Genomic DNA, 9,866 nt, shown 5'->3' on the forward strand with positions numbered 1-9,866 from the left:
TGTTCCTAGCGTTAATATCTGTACGGAGAAAATGTGCACGCTCAGTCGTTTAATATTAAACGATATGTCATGTGATTAGAAAATTTACGGACGTTATGTCGTATAATAATTTTGAAGAAACAAACGACAACCTTTCGAGACAAAAACTGGTGAAATTTTAACCACGATTTCGCCAAAAACCAACTGCCCCTAAATCCTAAATCTTCAGTTCAAATTTTATACACACAAACACGAGCAAAGTCTCCAACTTTAGCACCCTAGAATTTAGACGCCGCAAGTCACTAATTTCCCTTACGCATTTCGTATTTTTGAGAAAAAGAGCACTTGTATTTTCAGATTCTGCAGTTTATGCAGAATTTTCTTTAAGCTGCACAAAATTATTTCTTTAATTACTAGAAAACGATAGATCATCTATCACAAGTTCCATTTTATTTGCACATTCCAATTTTCTGATCTGTTGAGTTGCTGAGTGCCACGTAAAGCTTCTTTTGTTCTGTTATTTCTTTTTATAAATGAAATATAGGAGGATCCCATCATCGTAAATTGTCAGACCTTGAAAGACTGCTCATTGACATGTCGGGTCGTGCAATATGTCCTCCTATATACCGTACCCTGACTAGAAACTTCAATTGGAGATGCTTTCTAATTTATGTTTGTCGGGTCGTGCAATATGTCCTCCTATATACCGTACCCTGACTAGAAACTTCAATTGGAGATGCTTTCTAATTTATGTTTGTTTTCTTTGCCATCTTGTTAAGTGTTAACGAAGAAGCTATGTATTTTGGTTACTTCTGGAATTTCAAATTTATAGGGCATTTGTAATGACAGTTACAGTCTACAAATATCAGTCACATATTCTCTGCTGACTGTAACACATAAATTTCTCAGCAAAATACAAGTGTTAAGGCACAGTAGCTATAAAATATTCACATATTCTCAATACTTTGAGTTGGATAACTGTAGATTTGTGGTAGAGTTTTCACTCTACAGGTAAATGTTCAATAAGCTGGATTACGGCAAATGATGTTTAATTAACCAAGTGTTGTTGTCCCAGAAACCATGAAAACCGAGAGGGAAATTGAGATGTCTGGGGACTTCAAGTCTAGCTACTAGTGCATCAGCTTCTCCAATCTTTTTGGGGTTCAAAATAATAAGATAGCACCTCTGTATTGAAACTGCATACTGCAAAAGACAACGGAAACTAAGAAATACTGGAAACCAATAAAAAGTGACAAGTCAATGAGTTGATTTCTCACCTCAATAACTAGAAGATAACCATCATCTTCTTCAACTCCCTTGGGGACAAAAATAGGCTCACCAATAAATCTTCGAGTTCCAACAGACCATGTTTGAACAGACTTGGTTAACACATTTAGCTTCACTACCGTATCGAATGGGAAATGTGGCAATGCTCTGCGAGTCCCTAAAGACGTCGCTGCATAAATGCAAGTAGTTTTTTGCCCGGAATACGTTGGATTTATGATAGGGAAATCCGACGACTTTTTCCACTGATTCAAAGGCTCCACACAACATTTTTGGCAATTCCCATCAACATCTAAGCTGATAGAAACCTGCCTCGCGAGGAAATGTTAATATGTCAATCTATTAGAAGGTATCAAACTAGTAATTTGATGAAAATTGTATGCATCTCTGTAAATTGTAAAAGCCGAGTGAATGAAGCGATAGAGTCCAGAGTACCTGAACAAGATGGGGCAACAACTGATATTCACTTTCTTTTAAATTCATGATTGAAGGATCTAGTCTTCCACTCTGCCAATTGTATCCTGTCAAGATAAAAGTTTTCAAATATTTGGTATTGTGGCTGAAGCAGCAGAACAAAATTTCATAACATCACTTACCGAACAGGTTTTGGAAATTAAACCATTCATAGGAGCAAGAGCAAGCGTGTATTTGAATCTCTGTATTTCCGTCAACATCCTTAAGTTCAAAAGCATTGCCAACATGCAGCAACCACATTTGTGAAGGTGCTTCCACAGGCACCCGCCAATCTCGAACGCCAACAGATTTGTTTGGAAATCGTGGAAGCAAGTAAACGGGAGATGTGGGCTTGCTGGGATTCACTGACAATGCCGAGATCATTGGCGATAATCCAGAAACTGCCGTCATTGATCCTGTATTTAAACATGTGAACAGTTAGTCATAAGAGAACATCAATAAAGAAACAAATTAAACCATCTTGCTTGGATAGAATTGTTTCATTACCGAGTACATCGAGCTTGACGCGGTTGGCGAATAATATGTAATGATTATCAGTAAAAGCCCAATCGTGGATCATCAAGTGATCCGGAATATTGAATTCTTGCTTACTTAGTAACTTGAAATTCGAGTCAAATTCTGCCAAGATCAAGAAATTAAGTAAATTTCTACGTCTATATATGTAAAATTTGGTCCAGGATCCTCACATTACTAAAAAGTGATATGGTTTAGTCGTATTAACTTATTTTACTATTAATCTATATAGTTTAACAGTTTTTTGGGATTTTAACGAATTCATAATTTGAATTGGAATATTTCTAATATATATATATATATATATATATATATATATATATATATATAATTTTTCTCTTATGCGGCATCTTCTTTTTTTTGCATACGTACACGCTATTAAGCCGTATGGTGTAATATAATCATTTTCAATCCACTGTTAAACCATGCGATTCAATAGAGACATTGTTCCATTAACTATAAAATTATATGGTTTAATAACGTGTTTGTATTAAAAAAAAAAATTGAGGGCACCTGCATGTACATATGTATGTTTTTCAATCTAAATTTCTAGATTTGTGAAGTCTGAAAAAACTATTAAGATATATGGTTTAATAGTATAATGACTAAAAAAGTTATTAAGTCATTACACTGTTAAATTGTATGGCTTCATAATTTTTTTGGCCATTTATATAAGTCTAAAATTTTGGACTCGTTCAGTACATTATATATATATATATATATATATATATATATATATATATATATATATATATATATGCATCAGTCTTATTTTCTTTTCTTTTTTTTTAGTAAAAAAAAAAATATATTACCGTAAAAAGTGAAGTTACTGCGGGGCAATAGCATATCCTCTGCATTGCAAGACACTGTAAGAAGTCTGTTTCTTGGAGCATCAAGCTTGTAGTGAGATAATAATCGCTTAGGCGGCATTTTGAACACTCCTGTACAAGTACAAAATCCACGAATCCATGTACTAATTGATTTTGAAGCCACTTTGAAATAATAAAGAATGAATGGTAACAAGATTACAAAGTCGCCTTTGATACCATATAGAATGGGCTTCAACATCTCCGCCGCTACATCCCATAAGTCCTTACTGTTCTTCCCCAAAGAATCACCACCGTCCATCATTTGGAGCTGCCCGATAGTATCCAACGTCCCTGATTCAATCTCATACGGGTCCCCACCTTCCCATAAGCACAGTAACTTTCCACCCCACTTCAAGACACTAGTATTTGCCACATTTTTCATCACCTTTGTATTACCAAACTTCTTGCCTCCTTTTAACACTGAAAATGGACCCCGATGGGTGAAACGCCACGTGTCAGTCTGAGGATCATGCTCCTCTACTTGTGCGTCAGTTTTTACGTACTTGGCCATGTACTTGACCTCTCCTGTGACCCCATCGAACTCAAACGCCCTGAGATAGCCGTGGCCATCCAGAGGGTGCACCGTCGAGCCGTGGTCATCAGTAAACAATCCCGGCCCCGTTAAATAATACGTACCCGAAGGAAAGTCCGACGGGATTGCGCCCTCGACGAGGTGCAGCGTGATCGGTGCAGTTGTTTCCGATCTTTGCGATACAAATAAAAATTGATAGTCCCAAAAGGCAGCCGTTGAATCATCAATTTCCGCTTGTACTGTTGTTGGGGTCGAAATCGAAACTTGATTATTATCGGGCTTTGTAAGTGATACAGCTCTTGGTATTTTAGCCTGCGGCGTTGAAACTTTTTGCAAGGGCCGGAGTGCTGTTAGCGGCGAAAGAAATCTGGGTGGACTAATTTTATGGAGTAAGACGGCCTGCATTTTCTGTCAAGTGTATATGTGTGTGAATATTTTTTGGTGATGGTGAGTGTTTAAATTGGTGCAAAGAACAAGGCGACGTCGATTAATTTTTCCTCTATATATATATCAGTCTTGAAGAACGGTATCTTAATTTTTTTTTTTTTAAATCACCTTGGAATTTGTATTGATTATATCTACCGTTTGTTAATTTGCGAGCTTGGGATCTTGTGGACCTTTTAATCATTATTCAATGTGCGTGGTGGGGTATACGTTGGATCAATTGTGGCCGGCATGAACAAATTTGAGTATATAAATGGCAGACATATCTTTATTTTATATATTCTTTTGTTTTCCCAATCTTATGGCATAAGAGTACAGGAGTGCCAACCTATACATGTATTCTTAAAAGCGATAAATGGGAACATACATATATTTACAATTTTTTGGTTGTTATTTTTTTCAATTTTATTCTGATTGAATTTCATTAGCGAGGCACCAAGGTGTATATATGCATATATATATATATATATATATATATAGTTATTATGATTACTTGATGACTTGAAGACTTGAAGTGGAGGATATATGTAGTTGTGGGGAGTGCAAGTTGCAATATTAGTTTCTCCATTGAGATAATTGTCTAAAACATATTTTTTAGTAAATTGATTGAACAATTTATAAAATCTTATAGAAATATGCAAATAAGTTTAAGAATTAACATAACAAATGTTAAAATTTTGTCCTCGAAAAACAAAAGAATTGACTATAATTAAGCGACAGATTAACGTAAGCATTGTAATGGGAAATTGGTGGGATTAAGAATATACAGAGTGAAAGGCGTTTGAATAAGAAGCACTAGAAATATAAAATGAAGGCACCATATAAAATAATCATTACAAGTTTGATACCCAAGAGGAGGGTTTGGATGATACCGCGAGAAAAATGACAAAACAAGGGTGTTAGTGTTCAAAATTCATATCACGGCCGTCGATTAAGGACTCTGATGAGATCATCCTCAACTCAACTCATGCCTCCAATTTTGATCACTTTCACAATGCCCAATGCCGTTACATATGCATGGTTTTGCAATCTGCCTTCGGTTTTCATATTCAAGTTTTTAAGCTCCAAACGGGGTTCCTACCGGTCACGTACAAAGCAGTGATGTCGTGTAAGCGTTCGGAGCTAATGAGTCGGTGATGCGATTCTGAAATAATCAACGAGACATGTGATTCTATAATACATTAATAACAAACAACTGTGCATTTGATTTGAGTACAAACTATTGTTTTAAGGCGTAGAAAGATATTAATTAGTTGAGTTGATAAAATCTACAGTAGAGAGAAATTTGAATTGACAAAAAATATTAATAAATTGCATAATTAATATGAGTCTATATAAAATTATAGGTTCAAACATACATATAACACGTACGAAGAAATAAGTCACTCTTCCCATACAAGAACAACAAATGAATAATGATATTTGGTTATCTTTATTTATCTTATTAGTCCTTACTTTTTAGTTTATTATTATTATTATTATTATTATTATTTTGTGGTTTGCACACACACACACTCTCTCTCTCTTTCAAATCGAGCAACCACAGCGAAAAAGTATCTAGCCACTTTGGTTTGCAGCCCATTTAAATCTAGATGTTTCTTCAACATCATTTCAGGTGCCATAACAATTGCAACAATTGAAACAATCGGATTCCAGTCATTGTTCCTGATTCTGGCTTGTTCTCTTGACTTATGGGCCACCAAATATGAAAATAAAAAATTTGCCATAGACTATAACATCGTATAGTATTAGGCAAACAAATGAGATCATCTGCCATCAAGCACTACTAAAAGCACAAACAAATAACTAAAGAGATATATATTTCCACATATCACTCTATTTTTGTGCTTGAATTATTTATTTATCTATAATTTATCTGTGTTATTAGGAGTACAAGACAAAGAAAAATCCATGCTATAGAAGAAACTTTTTTCGCTGCTATGATCAGTAGTGTTTGAAGTAATGCCTAATTGAGAGGAAAGAGAGAGCTAATAAGACATAAAAGAAAAAAAATGTTAAATTTTTAATAAGGGTATTTATGAAAATAGATGGGTTAAATTAAAAAGTGGATCTAAGAGATAAATGAGGTGAAATATCACTACTCATAATAAAAATGTAATGATCGAGAAAGGCACCATTTGCAGACCTATAATACTCTTTGAAAACATGTTTGACTATAATACAAATACCCCCAAACCACTTCTTTTTTCTTGGTAAACCCTCTACCTTAATCTCTCTCTATTATGCATACTCTACTTGTCTTAGGGATATTAAAATGTTAGGCTCAGGCTAAGCTTGGCCCGACTCAGTCGAACTAAAAAGAAAATTACATTCTATAAAAAAAAAAATTCATTATGTTTTATAAATTTGTAGTTAATAAAACTAAATTTGTTTGTTAGTTATGTCTTAAAAGTTGAGCTTAAATGATTTGAAACTTTAAATATATGTTATGGTTAGATTAAATATATGTTAACAATTATATTTTAATTAAAATAATAAGTATTTTTTAAAAAAAATAATTAAGCATTTTTTGGATTTTCGTCTGTGCCCAGCCCGAAACATGCTCAGGTGAGGCTACGCTCGGGCAAAAGTATTTGGGCTCAGGCTCGGTTCGGCTCGGACCAGATGTTTCTGCCACTTCTAACCTGAATTGATTGGAAAATATATTACATATTTTCAGAATTAATGTTTATTACTCTTTATCCAGGAATTCCAAAATTCGTGTCTTGCCCAAATTCTTTAAAAAGAAGGCAAATGTGACTACTGTTAAGAATGACAAAGAATTTATGATTTATTTATTTGTTGAAACTTCAAATAAAAAGATTTTTTTTTTTTTTTGGATCCAATGAGTTCACGTATAGAACTGAAATGAGATTATGAATTTATATATACGATTGTATGTACACAAATATGTGTCTTGACAAAGAAGATTAGTAGAGAAAAGGTGAAAGACTTGAGATTGATTATTATTTTATTAAAAAATAATTAAAAATGGTGTTTTAATACGAGTTTAGAGGGGTGCCAATAGGAGCTCTCCACCTAAAAGAAAAATAAATAAATAAAAACCTGAAAAAGGGCTCTTTAACAACCCAATTTAGATATAGACTAAAGCCCAAACCAATTTAAGGCCCACACCAGGTGTCCCCTTTGGAATTTGCTTGTGAGGGGCCACAGTCACACCGGAAACTTCCTTGTGCTAATCACTGCGTCCATCTCTCTCCCTCGAATCCAATTCACCTTCAAAATTCTCAAATTCCTGTAAACCGATCGGTTCTTTTTAGGAGGAATTGAAATGTCATCCGCATTCAGTGGCGATGAAACGGCGCCTTTTTTCGGCTTCCTCGGCGCCGCTGCTGCCCTTGTTTTCTCCTGTAAGAACATGACTCTTTGAAAATTACCATCTTTCTATTAGAAATGAGATATTGAATTTATTGGTTTGATTGGTTTGAAGGCATGGGAGCGGCGTATGGGACGGCGAAGAGTGGAGTGGGCGTAGCATCGATGGGAGTGATGAGGCCAGAGCTTGTAATGAAATCGATTGTGCCAGTTGTGATGGCGGGAGTGTTAGGTATTTATGGTTTAATTATTGCTGTTATTATTAGTACTGGCATTAACCCAAAGGCCAAATCATATTATCTATTCGATGGCTACGCTCATTTGTCTTCGGGTCTCGCTTGCGGCCTCGCTGGTCTCTCTGCTGGTATGGCTATTGGCATCGTTGGTGATGCTGGTGTCAGGTATTTTTCTCACATTTTTTAATATCATTTCACTTATTGATTTAAATAAACTTTTTAATTTTTCATTTCATATTAATTTTTATGTTCTAGTCTTCAAGTTCTTTTACTAAGATGACAGAGTGTATTTGTATGACTGAATTTGATGCCGCCAATTGCCAAATGGGACCGTAGTAACACCCTTAAAGACCAAGCACAGAGCATAATATCCTGTGAAGAGTTGATGTCTTTGATAAAGAGAGCTATAAAATGAAATAAATTTTACAATAGGTGTAAATGAGGCCTGCTTAATTCTTATCTTTTTTCTGTTAGTTTTGAAATCTATTGATTCATGTTGGATGGACGGTGTGGCTTTTGGTTCATTTACTTGTTAAATATGTTGAGTGATCACAGTTTTGGTTATTTTTTGCTTCCATATTTACTATTAGCATTTTGTTATCTTCTGATAACAGCACCGCATTATTAAAGCAAGATAATAGTAGCTTCATTGTAGAGAGTAGAAACATCATGACATTTTGCATGGAGACACATATGCCTGTGCTTTTCCTTTAGCCGTGTCTTTGATTATCAGATTTCCTGAGGTCTTTCATCTTGGTTCTGGTGAGGATGCTGAAGCAGTAAATTACTCTCATCGAGAATATGAATCTGCTTTAGTTGTGATGATCGACACAATTGCATATTTGCATTGTTTACTGAATCTAACTGAATGTGTTTGGTTTTATCCATAAACTGCTATGGCTTCAATAGTGTGCTGAAATCTCGTTGCATCTTTTGACTTTTGTAGAGCTAATGCACAGCAACCAAAGCTTTTTGTTGGAATGATTCTCATTCTCATTTTTGCTGAGGCATTGGCGTTGTATGGTCTCATTGTTGGCATTATTCTCTCTTCCCGAGCTGGCCAATCCAGAGCAGATTAGGATGCGTGGTTCAGAACAGAGGTTTCTCAAAATTATTTGGTCATGCTCACTTAGATGATGCTAGGACACCATGTGAAATGTTGAGGTGTTTGTCAATATCCCACTAGATTATTAAGTAGCTCCATTCTGCCTGTACCATTAAGGGCAAGATTTTCCCCTTAAAATAATGCTTGAGTTCTCGACATGTATTGTTGTATTTTTACTGTGAAATCAGACGTATGAAAGAACCATCCTTACACATTATGGTTTGTGTTATTTGTTGGCTTTTGGGGTTTACAAATTTCTGTGCTCAAATTGATTGTGTGGTTATGTCTTCTGCTGGATTATTCTTTCATCCTTGTTAGAAGTGGTGATGAATTCTAAGTATTATCACATTCTAATTCGTATATAAATGTATATTAAGTATACGTATAAAGTATACCAAGTATACTAAATGAGTATATATACTAAGCGCAAGGAATGTTCACTGGTTTTTTTTTCTGTTTTCATTCTTCTGCCTTGAAATGCCATAGCCATTTGCTGCTGACTTTCTTTCACCTTGCAAGGATGACGAATTTCTTAAAATGCCATAACTTTTCTATCGGTTAGAAAATTCTAGAGGGAACTTATTGGTGAAAAATTGTTGGTCGGCCTGAGAATTTTGTATCTTAATTCTTTATTTGATTAAAAATTTATAACAGCTTAAGGGCTATGATAGTTTATAACAGTTTTAAGGACTACGATAGTTTAACTTAATTTGTCATTAAAGTACTTCATAAACAAATAAACACGGATAAAGATATTTTAGCAGAATCTAGGTTGCTCGATCGAAGGACCAGCGTCACCGCGTGTTTTTAATGGGAAAATCGATCTGGTGTAGGAGTTGTTGGCTGATACCGTACCCTGTCTTATTAGGGGCCACGCTGCACATACTGTTGCTCCCACTCATTCGCAACTTGTAAAAGAGAGTTGTGCTATAACCAGACGCACCGACCTGCATCTAAATACACCTGATTTCTAATTATGGGCTAGGCTGCACATGTAGTGCTATAACTCTCTTTAGGCTTAAAAATTGGGTGCTTTCAATAGAGAGAGTGCATGCAGCTATAGAATCCTTATTCCTTACCGAGCCAAGTTTTAC

At 35.1% G+C, this 9,866-nt stretch overlaps 2 protein-coding genes across 3 annotated transcripts; one reads left to right on the plus strand and one right to left on the minus strand.

The window, feature by feature from the left end:
* Positions 1-797: 797 nt before the first annotated feature.
* On the minus strand, positions 798-4,105 carry LOC102626434 (carotenoid cleavage dioxygenase 7, chloroplastic). 2 transcript variants are annotated; one of them, XM_006467094.3, is made up of 7 exons: positions 3,297-4,105; positions 3,063-3,191; positions 2,224-2,355; positions 1,860-2,132; positions 1,699-1,784; positions 1,257-1,571; positions 798-1,182 (listed from the first exon to the last, which is right to left on the minus strand). In XM_006467094.3, exons 1-7 carry the CDS (start codon positions 4,054-4,056, stop codon positions 1,012-1,014), a joined length of 1,866 nt encoding a protein of 621 aa, XP_006467157.1. In that variant the 5' UTR covers positions 4,057-4,105; the 3' UTR covers positions 798-1,011. The 2 variants fall into 2 exon arrangements, with proteins under 2 accessions (XP_006467157.1, XP_024958413.1); XM_025102645.2 differs by having other exon boundaries at positions 3,063-4,105.
* Positions 4,106-7,271: 3,166 nt separating this feature from the next.
* Positions 7,272-8,989, plus strand: LOC102610329 (V-type proton ATPase 16 kDa proteolipid subunit). The gene is made up of 3 exons (XM_006466855.4): positions 7,272-7,466; positions 7,547-7,832; positions 8,614-8,989. Exons 1-3 carry the CDS (start codon positions 7,388-7,390, stop codon positions 8,744-8,746), a joined length of 498 nt encoding a protein of 165 aa, XP_006466918.1. The 5' UTR covers positions 7,272-7,387; the 3' UTR covers positions 8,747-8,989.
* Positions 8,990-9,866: the final 877 nt, after the last annotated feature.

This window comes from Citrus sinensis, chromosome 7, assembly GCF_022201045.2.
Source record: "Citrus sinensis cultivar Valencia sweet orange chromosome 7, DVS_A1.0, whole genome shotgun sequence".
NCBI lineage: Eukaryota > Viridiplantae > Streptophyta > Magnoliopsida > Sapindales > Rutaceae > Citrus > Citrus sinensis.

Excerpts from the sequence above, each read along its gene's own strand:
- LOC102626434 (XM_025102645.2), bottom strand. The coding sequence starts at position 4,056 with ATGCAGGCCGTCTTACTCCATAAAATTAGTCCACCCAGATTTCTTTCG. Across the intron at positions 2,356-3,062 it reads CAGTAACTTCACTTTTTACG|AATTTGACTCGAATTTCAAG; the intron begins GTAATATATTTT and ends TGATCTTGGCAG. Across the intron at positions 1,785-1,859 it reads TAATTTCCAAAACCTGTTCG|GATACAATTGGCAGAGTGGA; the intron begins GTAAGTGATGTT and ends TTATCTTGACAG.
- LOC102610329 (XM_006466855.4), top strand. The coding sequence starts at position 7,388 with ATGTCATCCGCATTCAGTGGCGATGAAACGGCGCCTTTTTTCGGCTTC. Across the intron at positions 7,467-7,546 it reads TGCTGCCCTTGTTTTCTCCT|GCATGGGAGCGGCGTATGGG; the intron begins GTAAGAACATGA and ends ATTGGTTTGAAG. Across the intron at positions 7,833-8,613 it reads GTTGGTGATGCTGGTGTCAG|AGCTAATGCACAGCAACCAA; the intron begins GTATTTTTCTCA and ends TGACTTTTGTAG.